The following is a 23,775-nucleotide window of genomic DNA, read 5'->3' on the forward strand; positions in this document are numbered from 1 at the left end:
ATCGAAGACAGATAAAATACAACACAAATTTTAGATTGCGAATTTTCGCAAATGAATCTAATTATTACCCCAAGATAAGAGCTTCGTTTAAGACCAAAACAGTTTCGGCACTTTTGGTCATCAAACTCGTCGGACCACATTTGACACTTTTCGATCATTCAAAATACATTGATCGGTGGTGACTCAGTGGAAGAAGACATTCGGCCATAGACTCATAAGAAAAGGAATCGAGACGATTTGTCAGACGAAAATTGGACTGAACTTTGGAAATCACAGTGGCCCCCACAAAGGGGGGGCTGACAGGACTTTAACCTGGGGGATCGACCAGTTAATTGAAATAACGCATATCACAAATTTCCTCTAATCGTAAAAAAAAATCGCCTGCGGCGCTACTTTCCTTCGAGCATATTAACATTTTGATATATGTGGTTGTGTAATTGCATTTTTTTGTTAATGTTTGTTGATACACTGCATAGGTACCTTTAATTTTACCTCGAACACCATTTGAAAAACGCTACTATAGAGCATCACCAGGTCAAATTTGACACCAGGTCAGGCATTATCCAGGTCAAATGTGAACATCCTCGATAATAAAGCTGATACAGTTTCAGGCGTACGGCGTCGGAAAGCGGCGTGACCAGAAATATTGGGCAATATTTTTTTAGCTTTCCTTCCATTTTTTTTTCGGATTTCCGTGCTGACATTTTTTTTTGTGAACCATATAAGATATAAAATTGATTGAGATCTATCGGCCTGAGATTTGGCGCCCCTGTTTTGGCTGTGCCCAAATACTTGCGACGAGATAGCTACGACATTGATGTAGAATGAGTGTATTTCGATAAAATCGTCCACTTGTGATGTAGGACGTAGGTATACACCTATTTATTCCTCGCAGATTAAAAAAAAGATTTTATAAATTTATAGTGGTAACTGGTAAAGAGAACTAAATGATATTACTATTTTGATAGGACCACTGTTGTATTAAACTTACTAATTATTGCTCTAATCATGACCCTCACATTCTGAAGCGGGCCCGCCTACGTAGTATTTCTACGAGAAGGCAGTGTGACGCTTACAAGTAGCGTTTTTCAAATGGTGTTCGAGGTAAAATTAAGGGTAATGAGTGTATTTTTAGCGATTTTTTTTAACTAAAATAAATAACATACTTTTACTGGGATTGTGAAGTTGTTGAGAATCGACACCCAATAACCAAAGATTGCATCGCACAACCATATTATACATAATATGTTTAAATGTTAATATTCGTAAAGTGAAATAGCTCGCAGGCGACATTTTTAGTATTAGAGCAAATTTGTGTTATGTGTTTATCTCACTTACCTGGTCGACCCACCACGCCCCATGTGGGGGCAATGGGTCCGATACAGAACAATATATGTGTTTGTAAAGACATCAAACTTATACAAGACTGAATGCAACATCTCATCTTATTGTGATGAAAATAATAATTATTTTATGTTTGTTTAACTTTTAATAATATGTATCGAACAATCCAATATCATGATTTTTGTGTGTTAGGTACCTACCTATGTTGAAAAAGATACTTTTGGTCAAAAATTTTGAATAAAAGATAGGTACCAAAATATTGTTTTCCATAACGAAAACATTGAAGTTAGTGAAGGCTATTTATTGCTGTTTGCTAGGTTGGCCTATCAATACTGCTTGCTGCGAGGTAGCTGTTAGCATCCAAATTGTTTATTACGAATAATTTATTAGTGACAGCGCCGAACGTACATTTTGAGATGCCAATATTTCGTCACTGTTTGAATAGGTCATCGCCATAATGTATTTTATATTAAAAACATCAATTTTCAAAAAAAATGTTTTCTTGAAATCAGTTTAATTTATTATCATGTACTATCTATTTAAACTGGGTGCTTATTAACTTGTGCGTTTTAAAGATATTGATTTATGAATTTATTCTCTTCATTGCTAATTGTAATTACTATTACTTATAAATAATAGTCAAGTGCATCTCTTTGGTATTATTATTAAGGTAAGTACATTTTCAAATTAGTGCTAAAAACTGGTGAGAAGTGAAAATTATTTTAGTCTATGGGTAGGACCATAGATAATGTACATAAAGGTTCAAATAGACTATATGACGATCGGGCACATATATGCTAAGAGCGTTTTAGTGTCTATGGTCAAATCTATGCCATTCCAACATTTATACATACTTATTGTATGACAGCTATGACATCGTATTTACACTCTGTGACACCCTGTGACACACTAGGACGCCAACAAAAGAAACGGGTTTTTCGACATATATATGACCGATCGTCATAGAGTGTATTTGAAGCATAGGGTAGGACGTTGTCCCCAAAAGATTTTGAATACATTTAATTAACATAGTAGGTACCTATGCAAATAATATTCACTAATATTATTAAGTGTATTGTGCATAATCCTCATTTCCAATTATTTTATCTTATCCATACGTCACAATACTGCCTCTAAAATTCTTTCAACCTCTCTGTATTTTTGTTTCGCGTAGCTAGTGTAATTTTTCGAAAATGGCAACACTAGTTTAAATAACCAAAAATATTATTAAATAGCAACATTGTTGAAGAACTTGTTTACAGTTTTACAAATTTACACCACTGTCGAAATTGGAGTATGATCAAAGTTGCTAATTTCCACTTTTTTAACTAATACTCGACATTATTTAACGAAAATTCTCCAACATGTTGAATAGGTTTTCAATTGTATTGTTAGGCTTACTAGTAGCTATTACTGTACACCAAAGTGAGTATTTAATTTAAGGTTAATACAAACCGTTCACGCCCATTTATTGTGTATTAAATTTTATCAAGAACTGTTTACTACATAAGAAATTAGGCGATTCATTGCATTATCATTTTTAGTTTAATTTTACTTGCTTTTAATATGTAATTAGTTAACATTTTAGTTGTAATCATGAATCATACGATTATTCACGGCGTTAACGTGTGTGACAAACTTTTGACAGTTTCAAAAACTTTCGATGATCATTTTGGTTTTTCTATTATAATAAAAACAATTAATACTACCATAGCCTTGTTAGATAGTCCGTGTAATATTGATTATTACGAATTGTGGTAATTTGTATTGTCTTCACACTTAGTTGTTATTTTACCTATATAAATAAATTCATTCAATTCTTAGGTGACAGTATAAAATGTTGGGTGTGCCGATCGGATTCAGACCCTAAATGCTCAGATCCCTTTGACAACAGATCTGTGCCCATAACAGACTGCTCCAAAGAAGACGAACTATTTCATCTGCCTGGCGTGAAGTCGTCAATGTGCAGAAAAATTCGACAGAAAGGTAAGAAAATGTGTGAAAAGTAATTCTGTCCTTTTTGCCTACAAAACCTAATGGTAATTGTGCCGCAGATGCCGTCATGAGCTTTTATAATATTTTTGGTAATTGTGCTGCAAAGGTGGACACGAGCTTTTATATATATTTACGAAAACAGTTTATTCCATGGAGACAATTATAATACATACCTTTTTCTGTCGGTGCATCGGCTTTTCGATCCAATACCTAATCCTTAATTGAAAATTTGAAATTTTCATACATTTTGATACACCATCGCAAACTAAGATTATATGAGGTAATATTAGGTTGGGGTAGGTCAGATTAGGTTAGGTTTGGTTTGGTCTAAAAAGAAAGTTGTAAAATCTCATGTCCACGCTGCGGCACATTTACCATATTTTTTTTACGAAAACAGTTTATTCCATGTAGACAATTATAATAAATACCTTTTTCTGTCGGCTAATAACCTTTTTGATCCAATAATTGTTAATTTAAAATTTGACATTTTCATACATTTTGATGCATCATTATCACAAACTAAGATTAAATTAGGTAATATTAGTTTGTGGTAGGTTTGGCTTGGTTGACGGCAACTGCGGCACATTTACCAACCTAATAACCATATGGGCTCTCATGTACTAGTGCTTACCCGTCAATTCTGTCACTCTGCCCAACAAAAATATCAATCTCCACTTTTTGACAGGACCATTGACAACTACGTAGCAATAAGTATGTTGGCCATTTTTACTCATCCTTATTTATTTATTAAATAAGTAATATTTATTTTCAATTCTCTTCATAATATCTGAAATAATAACACAATATTATGAAATAGTTGTTTGGGGGTGCTTAAGGCAAATTTATATTTGAATGACATGGCTAGAATTTGTATAAATATTATTATAACATTATTTAGTACAAGTCGGTTATGGGGAATCCAGGCAGGAACCGCGCTAATTGTCATAGCCGATTTTAGCAAAATTCATGAATTCAAGAATGAAAATCTAACCTAACCGAAACTAACCCAACCTAACAAATAATCCAGTATATCAGCTATTTTCAAAATGTGTCTGCCGCTGGCTTCCCCATAACCGACTTGTACCCGTTATATTTTTATGTATAATGTTCATAATTTTCATCCCTTTAGAGCGTTTTTACGTGGAGGACGAGTACAGGTATCTTCGTGTCAAAGGTTACATTTTATTTCAATGTTAACTCAATTAAATTACAGTTCTATACTGATATATCAAAATGGCCAATTGTATACATTGTACCTAATTTTTTTTTTATATATTTTGCCGTAGGGTAACGGATAAGCTCATGTACATTAGAGCCACCGTATGCTTTCTCGATGAAGTAAACAGTATAATAGTCTTGGATGACTACTTTATCCAATATGCTGAGTAGTCATAGTCCCTAGGGTAGCTGTGGCGTGTGGTTCATACATGCTATAGATACAGAGCATACCCAGAAACAATCTATAGAGTACCTATAATAGATATGACACAGAAAGAAGAAGTTTATCAGTCAGTGGTGTGCGGTGACTTACCTGAGGGGATGCTGTTATTATTTGCTTCATCATAATATTAGGTAATTTTATAGTACTCCGTGTCATTTTTATGATTATAGTCTTTTGAGACCAAAAACCTAACACAACCTACTGTAACTCAAACATAAGTAAGTTGGGTTTTGAGTTGTTTTTCAGTATGTTTTGGTTTGGTTTTTGGTCTCAAAACACCTTGACCACAATGACGATAATATAGAGTACTATAAAATTACCTAATATTATAATATCTGTTGAGTATTTCGTAACTAAATGAATCTTGGTGGACGGCTGATGTAATATGGACTAATGGTTTTGAAACAAAGTTATGCCTGTTAATTCTACTTTAATTGAGTCATTTACGTTGACAGCTGTTTCTGGCTATAAACTCATCTTCGCAACAGTCGACTATAACTGTAATATGTGACTATAACCATTCCAAAGATAAGTTAATAATCTGAAACAGTTGTCAACGTAAATGACACAATTAACGCAGAATTAACAAAAATAACTTTGTATCAAAACCATTGTAATGGAGTTCTACCACGTAAATAAACACCAGTTCAATTAATAAATATAATATAATAAGAACTAGTTATTGCAGAGTGGCACTATTCCTATATTCTAAAAATATTAAGAGCACGGCCGAGAAACGGCAAATAATTTTTAACTATAGGTGCGATGAAATTTCGGACTGGCTGCCAATCGGGGAGCGAAAATCGAGCTGTGAACACGTCAATTTGTTTTATCATGGCGTCGGGGAAATTAATTCTTAAATCCTGTAAAGATGACTAAAAAACGTTACCCATTTACTCGAAAAAGAAAACATGTCAATGAATATATTATTATTACAAATAGAACAATAAACATAACACTAAATGGACGCATGTTGAATTTTTATGACAAATTATGTTTTGTTCTGCACGCGTCGTTTGCACAATCTTCGCGTCGCGCAGTCACGATCGTTTTAGACCGTGCCCCAGCTGAAGTATAGCCTTAATGGTATAGAACATTTAAAAGAAATAAAATTTACCATATATTTGCACGACAGATACCTACATAATTCAGGTCGCACATCTAAACCCATCTTGACTTCAACATGTCGAATATGTCAATGTGATGTTGTTGGTATTCACAAAACACATAACTTAATGATGTACCTTTACAGACAGGTCGAATGCGACATTTTTGTTTGAAAAACATACCGGGGTCGCGAGCAACAAATTTCACTCGACAAATTATCACATCAGCACAATTTGCAGAAACTGCTTTTTCATTCAGTTCGACAAGCCACATGATGTCACTGTTCCAGCATGTCCATGTTTATGCGCACGGAAGACAGTTGCAACATTGTACCCGGTTTTGATTATGACTATATCCCAGTAGAGAAAATTTTCAATGTGCGACTGGGCTTAGTATGTCATAAATTATCGATTAATTCTAAGGAAGCATCCACACTATGGACTGCACGTCACTGAGGCACCTATATGTATTTACGGTTTTGTTTGAATCAATTTAAAAGTTAATGTTTCCTTTCATCTTGATTACAGTGAGAGGAGAGTGGAGATATTTCCGTAGTTGTGCATACATGGGAGAGCCTGGCCTGGCCGGTGATGAGCGGTTCTGTCTCATGAGGACGGGCACTTACAACATCTTCATGGAATACTGCACGTGTAACAGCAAAGACGGATGCAATGCCGCCCCCTCTGCGAATTCATCCACCTTCTCCCTCGTCATATTCGGTTCTCTTTTAACAGCTGTATTTTCTGCCATACGGCGTATTCTTTGAAATCGTACCGCACATTATCTTTACAATCAAAAAGTCTGAGTTTTTTTGTACATCGTATGGGGTTGATAGACATCCAAAGCTGTCTTCTTTGTGAGTCATTATTTGAAATTGTTTTTTGTAAATACTATTGTCTGTCTAAAATATGTCGCACATCTCATAGATAAGTGAAATGGGAGAGAAAAAAGGAAAACTGTCAGTTTTAAAAAAAATATATGTATCAGGGCAGTCATCTGTCGCAAAAGCTTAAATATATTTACTCATTAAAGACATGGCTATTGTGAAATACACGTATTATTCTAAATATGGTTATTTAATGAGATTATGCTTACAAATAAATATAATTATATTTTTTGTTATGATACACTTTTTAACGGAATGGACACTTTTCGTCGGAGATTTGAAGGTCAGTGTTCCCATTAAATAGAGACTCGTGTCGAGGTGAACTAACTTTAACACGGTTTTCACCCGTGAAAGATTATTATTTTTACTTGATTATTCTGAAATCATCTGTAAAATTGATTTGTTTTATTATAACAGTTTTCTATGGGATTTGCGATGTGCGCGAAAAAAGCGCTTACATGAGCTACGTTTCTGTTCAATATTGTTTTGTATGTTGATATATAGGAGAAGACAGCCTAATATGAATTACCTCATCTGAAATAGTTAAACCTTTCATACATACATAGTCAATTCTTAAAAATAATAGAATGTTACATTTAAACAAACAATTGAGGTACTGAGGATTAAATGAGTACAAGTGACATAATTTAAAAATTTAGTTATAGATCCACCAGTATAAGTTGTCCCCTGAGTGAGGGCGCCACATGCTAACATTAGACAAATAGTTCGATACTTTTTATACTGTGATGAGCTTAGTTCTAAATTCAATAACTGTACGATTTATGATGTACATGTGCTTTTTATAATAACCATTAATAGTTTCAATATTTTTTCATGAATTAATAATAAATGATCATTTGGGTACAATCATATATTTAATTTTGAAGTAAATTTACTCAACTCGGTTACCGGTGCACTTGTATTAGTTTAACCATCGGCACCTCAATTATAAACACTTATAAATTTTGAATACTTAACCCGCATTAAGTGGATACTTAAAACAATTGCGTCCTTGCACAAATATTTTTGATTATTTTATACACTAATATAGTATGTAACATGAATTGTTTAAAGTATATTACCTTCACCATTTTGCATCATTTATATCTGTGGTCTTTAGTCAAATTGTGATAAGTGATGAGTTAATAATTTTGAGATAGGTATACAGTTTTATAAGCTCTTTCGTTTGGACAATTCAACTATTAAAATAATGATGGTTAGTTTTATGATACATATCATTGCATTTTTTTTATAACTTTATAGGGAGATGTCACAAGTTCAATACCTTCTAATGAAAAATAGGAATCGATTCTGCAGTTTTGATATATTGACTGAAGACCTCAGATATTTTTATTGAAATATTTATTAGTTGATATTAACAAATATCCAAATGTAACTTGAAATTAGATGTATGTACGGGTAAAGAAATTCTTCCATGAACTTTGTCGTAATTTTTTTTTTAGTATTATGTTTAGGGTCTTTTCCGATGACATTATTCCATCCGTTATGTGATAATATTACTGCTTTGGCGAAGGGTGAATGTAGGCTGTGGAGATCCAATATAAACAGTGCGAGTGCGTACTACTAAACTTTATCAGTCATACTTATTTGTTTTCATTTAACTAGAATACAAATTGATTTTATAGATAGAAAAATATTTTCTATCTAATATGGTTTGGTTTAGGCAGAGTTTAATCGAATTTTAAAAACCATCTGCAATATGTATTCTTAGTTTAATAAAATTAAATAAGCATGACTGCACATTATTTTTGTCGGATCTCCACAGTGTACCTCAACTATTATGGTTTAGTTTAGGCAAGGTTTAATTGAATCTTAAAAACTAACCAATAGGTTCTATCTGCAATTTGTATTCTTAATTGAATAACTAATAAGTATGACTGACAAAGTTTAGTGTACACTATGTCAGATCTCCACGGCCTACCTCCACCCTTCGCCACTGTATTACTAAATCTAAAAATCATGATGCCTTATAAAAAGAACTTATATGTACAGGAAATATACAGTATTCTATGTATTTTATAAATAATGTAGTAATATGTTGTTTAGATAATATTATTATAGTGGTCCATAATGTATGATCCTAAAAATATCCGTCCAAAGGAGTATTTTATAATATTATAAGTTTCTTTTTTTTTTGAGTGCCATTCCTATGATACCGTCCATATTGATTTGAATTAGTTTGTCTTTTTTATCCATGTATGTCTTGAATATATTGACAAGTGGAAAATCATTTACTTTTTAACTGCACTTTTAATGCAGCCGTTCAAACTTCATGGCCACAATGGAAGGCGATGATATGTGACAGTAACCTCTTCTGCGTCATCACATAGTAGCCACTGTACTAAGTAAATATTTATTTGAAACAATGTGTGAACAAATTATACGTCCTACAAAATTATAAGTAAAGAAAGACAGTGACTTAATTTTAACTTATACAAAAAGTATCGCAAAGTAAAAGTAAGAGGGGACAAATACTTGTTCTAAACATGAAGTTTTATCAGTTTCCCTGTCGAGGGGTTACTGTCAAAAGTTAGTAATTTTCGAAATTATGTTATGGAGTAATTGCATTTTGAAGTTTGATATGTCCTCTAAAATCAGGCATAGTGCTGATTTCTTTGCGCTTTCTTTATGTGCATTTTCTATATTATTATATCGGATGACCTTCAATTTTTTTTCTAGCATGAAATGAAGGTTTTGACTTGTCAACATGTAAAAGTTAATATGGATATTAATATTTCATTAAATTTAAAAAAGATATATATTTTATAAATCCCTTTTTAATTAGGCAATCTCATTTAGATTATTAAAATAAATTTGCACTGAGAAACTAACTGAATTCTGTAGAAACTAACAATGTGGTCAGTTTTTCTTTAATGATTCTTTTAAAATAATCTCTATTACTGAGATTCTTATTATGATTATTCTATTCAAATAAATACCGTCTTTTATATTTTTATCAAGTGAAACTAACTACATTCCATAACTATACAATATAACTGTAGTAGTACCTTGATTATCCGGACTAATTATTGAGGATGAAGAAAATCTGGATAATGATAAATCCAGATAATCAAGGTTCTGCTGTACAAACGAAATCATTATCACTCTTATAGGTGACATTAGACTGAAGTATTTTATTTAAATCACAATTATTTTTATGGGTGGTATCTACCTACATATTATTTGTTTGTGTTTTTTTCATTTGCTTCTGGAACATAAATATTTATGTAGTACAAATATTTTTTTTATTACTTATTCAAAACGAATACATATCAAGTGAAAGCTAGCGCTCAATCATTGATAGGTAGTAGATTAATGTTAATATTTTGATAATGAATTAAAGATAATTCAAATCAATTTGATGTATGTAAGCTTAAAATTTTGATTCGAATTGTGTTTTTTCAAGATATTTTCTATCTAGCAATTAGTAAATTTATTCTGTCAGTTTTAAAAAAAATCTTGAAATGTTCTGCGTTCAATATTCATTCAAATTTTAATAAGATAATTTTACTGATCTCTTTTCCTACTACATAATATACATAGGTGCCTTGAAAATACATAATTTATATTCTAATTATGTATATCATTGTAAACAATCTATTAAAGCTTGCTGTATTTTCAAAAATTTTCTAAGTAACATAGAATAGTTGTCATTTTATCTTATTACGATTGTGTTGTTTTGATATTTAAAAATGATTTTTCTGTATATTTGTGTTTGAATATAATATTTTACATTTCCAATCTTCTGATACTCTGCGTTCTACACAGATTATTTAATTCATTATCCGTCCACAACTTATAATCCTCAGATATTTTTTTAATTTCCATGCATTATTTGTTTGACATTTTTATTTATGGAGTTTTTATTTTCTTCAATCTCCATTGTCTTGTTTATTTGTAAACAATTAGTGTGCCTTAGAAATAAATAGTAATACGCACTGTCATTAAAATATAACATTCATCATAATATGACCAGATTCTGCGGTATGAAGAAATATTGAATTGTTTGTAAAAAGTAACAAAATGCTACAACAATTTTATAGCGATACATTACTATTCTCAAGTCATGAATTGAGAATATTTTTAAATAATGTGAATGTGTGCACCTTTATTTTTACAAAGTAAATAAAGATTTTTTTATATATTTGAAATGTGTTTTTTAATTCTAGTGAATCCTAGTATCCTAGTAGCCATCTGGTGCATATATAGCAGTGGTACACAAACGCGGCCCAAAATAACAATTATTTCATCACCAAATTTTTCATTGAATATGATAAAAATCTGTGTTCGATATACGAACAAATTATGCAGTAGCAACGGTATATAATCTGAATCTTCACTGATAGAAAACTTAATGCTATTTTGTATTATTTAATATGATTATATTTTCATGGGTATAGATTTGCGACGGAAATTCTTCTTTTTACAATGAGTCACACCATCTGTGGTGCAGGTGCAGTCTATTTTTAGATTATTATTTTCAAAACGCGTTTAGCGTTAGTTCTCCAGGAATTTCGTCAGTGCAAGACGTTATTAAAAAATCGCTTGTATTAACAGAAAAATACAGGTCGATTATGAATAATTGTTTGTGTACATATCGCACCGTGAGTGTAAAACCAAGGCATCTGCAAATTTTTCAATTTTGAGATTAAATGCAAAAGTCGTGAACTTGATAATGTAAAAGTGAAGTAACTGAAAGGACATGCAATATAATGTAGATATAAACCAAATATTATGGTTTTTTTTAGAAACTATTTCTCCTAACAAAACGGAGACTTCAAACCGTAATATATCCAAAATATGTCTTTTGCAGATGCCTTGGCTTTACACTCACGGTGCGATATGTATGTATAGTGCACGTATGAAGTTCTTTTTTTACTTTTATTGTTTTGTAACAAATTAATCGTGTCTGAACTAATTTTCTTCGTGCAAATATGCACGTAATGCGGAGTGGAGAGTGATTGAAGTTGCTGATAAAATTATGTAAATATTAAATTAAAAATAAAACAAAATGTATATCTCATCTAGTATAATATTCTATCATTATTTTTCAACACTTTTACCCTTTGCGGCCCATGAAAAATCAGAAAATGAATAAATTGGCCCTTCTTCCTAAAAGCTTGTGCACCACTGATCTATAGTCTATACTGAAATGCCAATGGAGTACAAATTGTGACATCCTAATAATATTATGCATCACTTAAAATTTAATGAACTGTGATTAGTGATATCATGCGATCGGGCTGAAGTCTGCAAATTATAATTATTGCAAACATCTCAAAACAAGTAAATTATTAATCTATAAAAATCGTCATCACCACTAGTTCAATTTGAGAACATTTTAAAAATACAATTGATGGTCGCTGTCCTAAAGAGGTGAATGAATTTTTGTAAAATTCCTTTACCGCACGTCAACCCCGCCGACTGCGTGCACAGAGCGATTCGAAATTATTTCTCCTTTGAATTTTGCCACTGCATCCTGCTTAGTAGAGAAGGGGTTGCGCCTTAGAAAAAGAAAAGATCCAAACCTAGGTTTATAAAGAAATGTCAATAATTAAATCAAACGCAGAGTAATCGTCATTAATAGATGCTTCTGCCATCTAATAAATTAAAATGATTATCCAGAAAGACAAAGATATCTTCTTCGGCCGTGTCCGCCCCTTAACTGGAGCATATGGCACCTCCAAGAATCACTGTCGTCTGCCAGTGCATCCCACTGTTTACACAAAGATACGGTGATGAGACATGGACCATGTGTTCCTTAAATTTTCAGAAACTGATGGTGTTTGAGCGCTTATTCAGAATGATTCTTTTGAGTAATTTATGGCGGCACTAGTTTAATCAGAAAATGATCAGTATCTGCAATAAGCTAGATATTGTGAATTTTATAATGATCCAATGACTCCGCTGAGTGAGACACAGATAAACCAAGCCAGGGGACTACGACTTTGGTGGCTGGACAGAGTTCAAATGGATCTTCAAACTCTTGGTACCTACATCTTAATGGTATTTCATAGGAAATGGTTGAAAGCAATATTGGAAGAATCGTAAATGCACACCGAACTGTAGCGCCATTATCAATCGTGATTATACAGATCTATTACGACACAAACAAGAAAATTTCTTGTTCAAGAATATTATTTAATATTGTTTGACGAAATAGTTTTCTACGTTAAATGACATTATCCTTTCAACATTTTTATTATTTGTCATTATTTTATTATTAGATGTCGTCTTCGTTTCTTACAGTCAATTTATTTTGTTGATTTTTGGACTCTAATAAAAAAAATAGTCAAATGTATTATATATGGTCAAATTTGATGGCAACACTATTTCTAAATTTTATTTTTATCTATGCTCTGAATTGTCAAAACAATAGAAATATACAACAATTTCCCGCTTCGAAATCATTCGAAATCGAGTAGTGTAGTATGTTAATTGAAGTTTAGTTTATTATTTTTGTACAACTTTAGTATATAAATAAACTCTTCAAAATGAGTCAAATAGACAGAAATTTATCCGGTATCAGAGGTATATCTGAAGAGGAAATAGAGTCTGCTGCAAAAGAATGCGCCAGATATTTCCTCAATAAATCTGGCAGCAGCTTACCTCTAAGACGATCTGACATATTGAAATTTGTTTCGTCCCTCCGGGAAGATTATTCTCGCCATGTAAATGTTATTCTTCGAAATACATCAGAATTACTCGAGGAGGTTTGTAAAATTCTTTAATGTGACAAAAAGCGATCACAAGCGTTGATCGTAATTAGATTTATGAGTGAAATTCATTCAATGATTTATAGAAGAAAGTATGCCAAAATGTCACTGCTTTCAAAAATTTACTGCATTGAATGAGAACTGACATCGTCGAATTTCAAGTAGGCTTTTATAAAGTATCAAAACTTGCAGTGATCTATCTACCACACTCTCATTGTCATTTTTCAACTAAACAAAAAATGTATTGGGTACACGTCGGTTATTGGGAAGCCAGGCGGGAACCGCGCTAATTGTCGTAGCCGATTTTGGCAAAATTAATGAATTCAAGAATGAAAACCTAACCTAAACTAACCCCAACCTAACAAATAATGCAGTATATCGGCTATTTTCAAAATGTGTTTGCCACTGGCTTCCGCATAACCGACTTGTACCATGTACCTACTTATTATATTTGGCTAAGGAGAATATACAACAACGCTTGTCTTTTACTATCACAAAGAAATAATCAATTTCCCATTCGCCCTGAAAACTATAACTTTAGGAACTCATTCTACCTACTCATCGTCAAACTTTCTCCTAGTCAGCGACGCTATAGGAAAACTACACCTCAGTTTAAAGCATGGGGATTCACATCTTCTCTTTTTCTTACTCCTTCGGCAGGCCATGAGTGATACAATATGAATCAAGTGATACGACGAAGTCACGCGGACTTCTTCATGATTAATTTGACATGACTTACATGTAGACTGATTCAGGAAATAAAAATAGGAACGAGTAATTCATACCTTTCTAAATCTCAATGAAATCTTATGATATTACAACTGAATTTACATGTTTAATACATTTTCACTTCTCAATTCCTATGGGACCATAGTACGATCAACCAAAATCCTTTCCATAGTCGATGAGTTAGACATGCCTGGTATATTGTTATAGCCTGCAGCTTTAAGCCTATCTTTTCTTATGAAGTATTAATAAGCATCCATAATAAATGAACGATTTGCTTTATCGCACCATTGTTCTTATTATTGAATTATTACTGAAATGCAATGCATCTTTATCGCTCATTGCTTCAAACTTCTTTCTAAAGCCGCGTTGACACGGTCCAAGTACGATCCAAGTAGACTTGGATAGGAATAATTAGTATGAAGATGTCTCATCCAAGTGACAGCTTCATACTATTTATTCCTATCCAAGTGCACTCGTATGTGACATCTTCATACTAATTATTCCTATCCAAGCTACTTGGACCGCGTCCTACTCATACAAGTTAACTTGGATAGGAATAAATAGTATGGAGCTGTCACTTGGATAGGAATAAATAGTATGAAGCTGTCACTTGGATGAGACATCTTCATACTAATTATTCCTATCCAAGTCTACTTGGATCGTACTTGGACCGTGTCAACGCGGCTTAACAGATATTGTCATCTGAGAATGCCATACGTAATATTAATGTTTGTTTTATATAGAATCAAAATAGCTTTTCAATTCAGTTTTAATTCAACCTTAGACTGGGACGCATCGACTGCATTCACACACTGTATCAAATCAGACTGCTAACAAGTTATTGTCTAAAACATAATCTATTAAATTTTATATATTAAGTACATTCTAATAAAGCCAATTTAAATATAAACGGTGTTTATATGAAGTTGATCCCGCCGTTCCATATATACAATATAAGTACTAATGGCATGTTTCAATTCTACCATAATGCACGTGAATGTTGAAAAAAGCATGTTCAGATCTTAAACAAGGCAAATATTCCGTATATTAATTCATCGGAGATTATTAATTTTATTTACTGTTATTTCTTGATGGACAGACGTTATAGTTGAAAGAAATAATGAAGGAATTATGTTTATTAGTTTTTAGTTCTTTTTCCACATATTAAAATAACGCTAAGACTGATTTTGTCTTACAACCAATTGTATACTGTCATAAGATGAACGCAGTCTTGGGATTGTATCCGTGTATGGCGTGAATATGTTAATGTCTACCACAGAAAGCCAAACGTACAAATAACTGCCTGAGAATTGATGCTTTCAGACTTATCAACATGTTCATGCTATACACAGATAAGTATAACATGTAGAAGTAATAACTGAAAATCAATAAAAATTTACCCAAAATATTATTTCTATCTACATGGCTACATTTATAGAATAGATATAAGTAAGTACTATAATAGTTTTCATTTATTATTTTAATGTTGAAGGTTTACGGATACAAAATAAAAGAATTGGATTCAAAAAATCACTATCTATTGATTCTTTGTGATGACTCAGATGACCAACATGAAGTTGAAAATGACCCATTCAATCACGTTTTGTTGATGGCCATTTTATCCCACATTTTTATGAGCGGTGGATCCGTCAAAGAAGGTGAGTTATTAAGGGGCTAAAGGGGAATCTCACAGGTAGGTACTATAGACATCTAGATAACTAGTGATGAAACTGTAAAACATTAAATTTCATATAATTTTCTGAAAAAATACGTTTAAAGTTTTAAATAGGTAATCGATATGTATGTAACAGTAAACACAAAAATAAAGGAAAACAGTTGCCTTCTGGGTGTGACTGTAAGATGTTACGATTCTCAAGTGTAGAGAAATATGGAATAAACTTAAACATGTGTTAAAGAATGTGTTATTTTCAATATTTACGTCTGTATCATGATATGCATTAAGTTTATCACGTAAATGAAACGTTTATAAAATATTGTTAATATTTGAGGACATTCATAGGGTTTTGTATTTCTCATGTTTAATGACCTGACCGTCATTAAGTCATCAACCAAAACTGCCTTCAAATTCTTGGTCTATTAATCTGTTTTGTGGGTAACCATTAACTACGAGAAGCTTTGTAGAAAGAAATATCTGGCTCTCCCTGTCTTCTACAGTTTTAAGGGATGTAATGCCACATATGCATTTTTTGCACGAAACAAGAAGTTGCCTGTGCCGCATGGAATTGGTGGTGTGCCAAATTATGTCTTAACCTACATGGCACTCCACCCTTATACAAAATTTGAGTTTGATGATGAAAATTTTAAATGGTTAGAGCGTTTCACAGTTATCTTGTATGATAAGGTCGGTGACGTAACCAGTGCATGAACTCAGGAATGTAAAACAATGGAGAAACTTCCTCCACCTAGGGAAATACTACTGTAAGCCCTGTCGCACATTAAAAATTGTCTCGACTGCAACACGTCGAATTTGTCTATGTGATTTTGATATCATGGAACCTAATGTACTGCTGCACATAGTGTCCGTGGAAATTTTTGGTAGAAAAAAATATCTACTTGTCAAGTTTAAAAAATTTCATTACGTGGGATGCAGGTAGAGTAACAAAATATAGCATTGGCGCATGTACAGAAGCTGTGTTTTCATTAGTTTTGGGTAGCTGCGTGACGTCACTCTCTCGGCATGGCCTCGCCTGTGCGCACAGAAGCAAGTTGCAAGAGTGTGCCTAGTTTTGATTTATGATCATATCCCAGTCAAGATTGCTTTTAATGTGCAAAAGAGCTAACACTCAAAACCGGTTGCATACCAGACTGGAGTATGGTGCACTAGTCACTACTGTGGTATCTAACAACAATAAGAAAAATCAATATACATAATGTACTATCGCTAATGCAATTTTGGGACACTGAAGATAATATTATATATATAGGCCATATTTTTTTAAGGTAGCCAAACGTCATTGTCAGTCAATAATCAACAAAGATCAGTGGAATAGTGCATGCGCAGCACTACTTAGTTCTACTGTAATGAATGAACATTTTCTTTTGACGGGTGTTACCTTGCAATTCTGATAAGGCTCATACACAGTAAAAACATATTTAACACAAAGTAATTATCTCGGATCCAAAAAATGAAAGAATAATTGTTACATAATATATGGTGTTATGTATGTACAGTCAAACTTGGTTATTATGATCACAGATGTAATGAGAAAACATTCATTGACATTTTAGTTTATAAGTTTCTCCATATGTTTATTCACTTTTATAACGAGCTACTTCTCGGGTATACCGAGCAAAACTGTTAATGTTTTGATTGTTTAAAAACAATATTTTCAACCCGAAGCAATAAAATCCAACCTGGCAGTTAACTAGACCGATGCCGCCGGGATCGGATTACGTTTATGATACTAGTTAAGTATCTAAGTACCTAATTGGTGGTTTCGCCGACAACATTGCAAACGTATCCACGCATATGGTTGAAATTGCATGTAAAATATCCAAGCTTTGTGAAGTCAGTAGATACCTACTAGCGCCGGCGGCTCAGCACTTCATTACAATAAAAAACTTTTGCAGTTTATGAATGCCATGCTTGTTTCGGGGATTTTTACGATGCTATTCAGATTTTTTTATGTTCTATGCTTAAATAGAACGTGGCGTGAAAAATGTTATATAACGAGTAATGCTTATAACGAGCAAATTCAGTCGGTCCCATCTTCCTCGTCATAACCAAGTTCGACTGTAGTTGGAATAGATTTGCAAGAATTAGAACATTAGAAATGAAGGTTTTTTAGGATAGAATATCAGAAAATGTCAATGATTATAACAGATACTACACTCTTCGAAAGAGTGCATAAGTCAAACTCTTGATGAACATTTCCTTACAGTCAAAAGTTTAAGTCTGAGACATTTTGGAATAGATTTGTTTCAACTTCCTATTGAGTTGTCTCAGTGTTGCCTTTATGAATCTTTTTGTTACTCAGATGCTCTATGGAAATTTTTGGAGAAAGCAGGCCTCTTACCAGAAAATGATCAAGTAATAAAGAAAATTGTAACGAACCAATTTACAAAGGAACTGTATTTAAAATACATTAAAGTAAGTACACATTAGTGTTTGTTTTGTATTTGTAATGTTGAAATATTCTTGTTTACTCAGGCCGAGATACATAGAATGTCGATGTTACATTACATTGAAATAATGTCGAAAGCCATACATACTATATTAAAATAGAATAACAACTGCAACATTCTTAACTAGTGATACAATATAGGGTAGTCTCTTCATTTGTATATTTTTTGTAATGACATGGTAATGAAGTTCTGTGTATTAATAAGATGGTGTCTGTTTACATAGGCTTAATAATTAATTGTGTTCATATAAAACGTAAAAGGTCAGAACTGCATTTTAGGCTATTTTGACTTGTTTGCCTTTTATTAAATAATTTTAAAGATAATAAAACAATGATATCAAAAAAAAAACAAAAATTCAATTAATATTTTATAGGCACAACTAAAAAAGACGATTCCGGCATTTAAATTAATGTTGTGGTTAACGTTAAAGTTAATTAAAATCGTACTACTAAAAATTACCATTTTGCAGTTTCGACCATATGTATAGGTATCGAAATAATCGAATACCTTGCAGTGTCTAATGTTCACACAGTTCTAAAAATATGAACATCTTCAGTTATCAATATTCAATTGGACATAGTACAGTAAAAACATAAAAACAAAACAATGATTCAGTTTGTGGATTGTACGCGTACGAATACGTATACTGTCATCAGCGCTACGATTACGTCGACTGCCAGGTAAATAGTAGCAATAGTAGGGTTAAACATCCGCATGCACACCATCGACCAACCGAATCATTTTGTTTGTACTGAACATGGTAATTGGTTTTCAAAATAAATTTGTGCAATTTCATTTATATTATAGAAACTAAATTTCAAACTTCAGAGACCGCTAAATAACATTATTGGAGTATTTTGATACTTTAAAATGAGTGCACTCACTACCCGATCCATTCGATTCAATGAAAATTTAACAACCATATTCAATGATATTTTGAAAAAATTGTCTAAAATGCTGTCATAACCTGAAAATATCTTCATTTTCTTGAGAGATGAGAGATCATGTTTTTCCATTAAAATGAGTGTTTATATATTTTTCCTGTATTTACAGAGAGTATTTTAAAAAAAGTTAACTTCAAATGGCTCTCCTGCAAAATGGCATTTTTTAACTTACTGCGATTTAATATTATGTTTGCTAACAACTATTTTCGCCAATTAGTTATATCATATTACAATTTAATCAATCATTTTTAAACATGTATAAATGATGTGGGAAGTTAATAAAATAAATTCTTTTATTTTAGGTTGGGGATTTAGATAACACCAGATATGTTTTTGAATGGGGACACCGTGCCACTGCAGAAATTCCGAAAATGTACCTGCTAAAAAAAGTTGCTGAGGTAAGATTTTATATTGTCCGAGTCTACGGTTTCAGGTAGATACAGTTAAAAATACACCTGACAACTTCCAAAACTCGCGAGTGACTGGCAAACATATTTGGATACATTTTAAATTAGGTATGCACGTGTCATTGCTGTTCACCAAGAATGTGACATCTAAGGACAACTGAAGTAAACTAGACAGCGCAAACCAGATAAAAAAGTCTTGTTAAAACTTTTATAGTACCTAATAAATACATTTTGTTTCCAACCAGTGAGCTGAATTTTTTAATGGAAATATATTTCCGTTACTACTAAGTTTAGGTAGCAATTTCTATATATTATACAGAATGATTCTCTTCGATTTGCCGCCCTTTGGGTAACTGCCGCCCCCAAGCGACGCTCAATCTGCCTACCCCCACGGGACGTCACTGTGGAAAAGCGGTGATGATAATGTATTATATTAAAATTTGGGAGCTCCAAACATTCTTCCAAAAACCGGGTCTTATGCTAATGTTGCTGTCGATCTGCAACCTTCACCAATATATTCCTCGTGATCAGTTCCCAAATGGAAATGAAAAAAACATAAATATCATCAATCTACTTTCTGAGATAATTCGTGAGACATTTTAATTTTCTGTTTTCGTTAACAATAATAATTCTTCAATCACTGCATATTGACGATTTTTTTTATGAACAATATATTTTGACATATTGACATACATACATAATACCTATGTAATATTATTAATATAACACATTAACCCAAATTTAAATAAAAACAAAATTTCAAAAAATTTATTTTTAATAAATTCAGAATATTATAAATACCACAACTTTATGAGCTCTGGAAACAAAAACGGCAGTTTTATTTTCGCAATATGTTGGCATGTCATTAAAAATGTCTTACATCTTTCTTATAGGTAGGTATAATTTCTAAATAAAAGTATTATAACATATTATATATTATTAATATACATCACGGGAGATAGTATTTTGCAGAGAGAGCTCGCTATCCGAATTGGAATGGGTGGAGCAACATTTAACTCGATGCGGAGTGTCTGGGACTCACGATTGTACTTGGTCAAAACCAAATTCTGTCTATTCGACGCTTGTATTCTGACGGTGCTGCTTTACGGTAGCAAATCATGGCACCTTACGAAGGCTCAGAGAAACTGTATACTGAGCTTCGAAAACAGATGTTTGCGACGGATACTGGGTGTGCAGACTTGAGGAGAAACGAGGAGATAAAAGAACGCACAAAACAGCCTCTCATCACGCTGAGAGTGAATAGGCGAAGTTGGACCTGGCTCGGCCACTAGATGCCAGAAGAGAATTTCAACCTGGCTTGCCTGTTCTTCAAGCCAACCGGATTCCGGCGTCCTGGAAGGCCGCTAAATACTATCTATAGAGTGTATACGGAGGAGCTACAGGATGCTGGTTTGACCTGGAACGATGGAAGAAGACTGGCGAGCGACAAGGATTCTAGGAGGCGCCTCATTGGTGTCCATATGCTCCAACTAAGGGGCGGATATGGCCGAAGAAGAAGAATACAAACAACATTTCAAAATACTATTTTCAGAAATTTTACATATAAGAAAGATGTAAGACATTTTTAATGACTCGCCAATATATTGCGAAAATGTAGACTGCCGTTTTTGTTTCCAGAGCCCTCACATATTTAGTCAGCACTGATCCAATGGCCTAGAAAAGTCCCAATTTAGAAATATGTAACATATTTATCACGCAATATGCATGCCCTGATTTTACTTATCCTGAGATTATAATCGCACCTGTTGATTCAATGATTAAAGATGTCTCTCAGCATAGACACTTTTATTTAATTATTTTTTTGTTGAAACTAGCCATTCGAATATTTTTTTTATTGATTCATACCATTTTTGGTGATTTTAGGCATTCGGCAAATCAGAGGAATATTGGACTGAGCAGTACAAGGAGGCGTCAAAAAGTTCTAGGACTCTCCAGGATACAGTTGTAATTAATTAGTATTAATAAATATGTATGAATGTCTTAACGGCCCACATGCTCGTCGTAGGTCAAAATTGAGTTTTTATTGTATTTTCAAACCATGATCCTGGACACTCCTTAAACGTTGTAGATAATCTATTTATATAATTTTGAAGCCTTATTATCCTTTATATTTATTTTAAACATTTGATGACTGCATAAAGTATTTTTGTTACATAAAATAGTATTCTTTTAAACCTCTCGCTCTAATGTTTTAGAATATAGTCATATTTCGGTACATGAATGTGCAGTGGTGTTGAGATTTTTTACATTTATTAATTTTTAATCGCATTCATAAAACCATTAGTATAATTTATGACGAGATAATTTTAGTAAAATATTTACGATAAAAAATTATCAAGATATTCAAACACGCGCGTTAACATAATTTTACTCCCAACTTTAATTATAGTTTGTCAATTTATGGCTACGGCCGTATGTTGTAGCTTAACCACTGGGGAATGCCAAAAGAAATGGCGTATTTCAAAAAAACACTACCTTATTCTTAGGTCAATAATTATTATAAAGCAATCATTATTCATAAGATGTTTATCACAGTAGAATGGTCAAAGACATAGCTTATAATAAGTATCTTTAGAATCATCTTCAAATGTGTTAATCTTGCCGATTTTTTGAATAATAAAATGCCTAATTCTTGTCAAATTTGGGATCACAGAGATTATCAATATTTTACTAAAATTATCTCGTCATAAATTATACTAATGGTTTTATAAATGCGTTTAAAAATTAATAAATGTAAAAAATTTTAACACCACTGCACATTCATGTACCGAAATATGACCATATTCTAAAACTTTAGAGCGAGAGGTTTAAAAGAATACTATTTTATGTAACAAAAATACTTTATGCAGTCATCAAATGTTTAAAATAAATATAAAGGATAATAAGGCTTCAAAATTATATAAATAGATTATCTACAACGTTTAAGGAGTGTCCAGGATCATGGTTTGAAAATACAATAAAAACTCAATTTTGACCTACGACGAGCATGTCCCCCCTTAAGTTCAATCTTACTTTATAAAATCGATTGTGGCGATTCCATGTATATCATAAGGCATTCATTATGACCAACTTGAAAATATAATTTTTAATTACTGAATGTTATTGTCTTTTCTTCGGCAATCAAAACTTGTCTAATTGAAACATTTTGAAGAAAACCTTGTTCCATAAAAACGAGACAGTTACTAAACTAATAATTAAATTCACTGCAAGTCAATCCACATTGCAGATTGAAATGTGGCAAGCACTCATGTGCTGATATTTATTTACCAGGAAATAGAATGTCTCATATTAGTGTCACCACAAACTATACGCGTTATATAGATAAATCATTCTACAGTGGCACCATAGGCGATTCGCGCGTGTATTGAATTGCTTGCGACAATGCCTGTTTCAATGCTAGCAAACAATACAACTACAAGTCGCATTTGCCGTACCGATGGTGCCACTGTAACACGATTTACCTCTTCGATGATCCACACATCAAAGTGGAGCGAATCCAGACTTCAAATGTAAAGGAGGGTCAGGAGACTTGTGGTGGTTGGACTGTGTAGAAAGAGGAAGATACGGCGATGAGGGGAGCATGCAGCAGAGTGGAGTAGAAACGTTTCTTTGAGGCGACTAGATTGATGTTGACATTTGATTTAATTAGAGCATTTATATTACAGAACATTGAATTTAGTTTACTTTGTGTTGATTGTTTGAAGGATAGAATGTCATAATATTAATAATAAATATCAATTGTGTTGATTTTGTTGGAATGACTTTTATTGAAAAGATAGCAGTACATTTTATTGAAATAACATTAAATTTAGTACCATAGATAACACAAATTACTTCCAAGTAATATTTCCTCTTTTTTTGTGATTAAACAAATAGTCTAAAACATATTAAATGATTTGTGATTTAATTCTGTGCATAATTATTATTTATCAGGTTACATCAAATTAATACCACAAACAACAATGTGACTATATAATAATGTGCTATCTAAAAAAAGCTACACGACTTGAAACACAGA

General features: G+C 32.6%; 2 protein-coding genes across 2 annotated transcripts; both read left to right on the forward strand.

Moving 5' to 3' along the window:
• The first annotated feature begins 2,575 nt into the window (after window positions 1-2,575).
• crok (crooked) lies at window positions 2,576-8,067 on the forward strand. The gene is made up of 3 exons (XM_085952714.1): window positions 2,576-2,769; window positions 3,169-3,330; window positions 6,415-8,067. The coding sequence occupies exons 1-3, from the start codon at window positions 2,709-2,711 to the stop codon at window positions 6,651-6,653; spliced, it is 462 nt and encodes a 153-aa protein (XP_085808840.1). The 5' UTR covers window positions 2,576-2,708; the 3' UTR covers window positions 6,654-8,067.
• Window positions 8,068-13,148: 5,081 nt separating this feature from the next.
• Window positions 13,149-22,852, forward strand: LOC147068472 (non-structural maintenance of chromosomes element 3 homolog). The gene is made up of 5 exons (XM_085952670.1): window positions 13,149-13,507; window positions 15,732-15,897; window positions 18,238-18,350; window positions 19,632-19,727; window positions 21,621-22,852. The coding sequence occupies exons 1-5, from the start codon at window positions 13,289-13,291 to the stop codon at window positions 21,711-21,713; spliced, it is 687 nt and encodes a 228-aa protein (XP_085808796.1). The 5' UTR covers window positions 13,149-13,288; the 3' UTR covers window positions 21,714-22,852.
• Window positions 22,853-23,775: the final 923 nt, after the last annotated feature.

Source organism: Rhyacophila brunnea, unplaced genomic scaffold (assembly GCF_057557595.1).
Source record: "Rhyacophila brunnea isolate RB1 unplaced genomic scaffold, BYU_Rbru_1.0 scaffold_3, whole genome shotgun sequence".
Lineage (NCBI taxonomy): Eukaryota > Metazoa > Arthropoda > Insecta > Trichoptera > Rhyacophilidae > Rhyacophila > Rhyacophila brunnea.

What these genes read in the sequence shown, in the direction of transcription:
- crok (XM_085952714.1), top strand. Translation starts at nt 2,709, where the DNA reads ATGTTGAATAGGTTTTCAATTGTATTGTTAGGCTTACTAGTAGCTATT. An exon ending in AGCTATTACTGTACACCAAA is followed by an intron (nt 2,770 to 3,168) that starts GTGAGTATTTAA and finishes TTCAATTCTTAG; the next exon opens with GTGACAGTATAAAATGTTGG. An exon ending in CAGAAAAATTCGACAGAAAG is followed by an intron (nt 3,331 to 6,414) that starts GTAAGAAAATGT and finishes TCTTGATTACAG; the next exon opens with TGAGAGGAGAGTGGAGATAT.
- LOC147068472 (XM_085952670.1), top strand. Translation starts at nt 13,289, where the DNA reads ATGAGTCAAATAGACAGAAATTTATCCGGTATCAGAGGTATATCTGAA. An exon ending in CATCAGAATTACTCGAGGAG is followed by an intron (nt 13,508 to 15,731) that starts GTTTGTAAAATT and finishes TTAATGTTGAAG; the next exon opens with GTTTACGGATACAAAATAAA. An exon ending in CGGTGGATCCGTCAAAGAAG is followed by an intron (nt 15,898 to 18,237) that starts GTGAGTTATTAA and finishes TTTGTTACTCAG; the next exon opens with ATGCTCTATGGAAATTTTTG.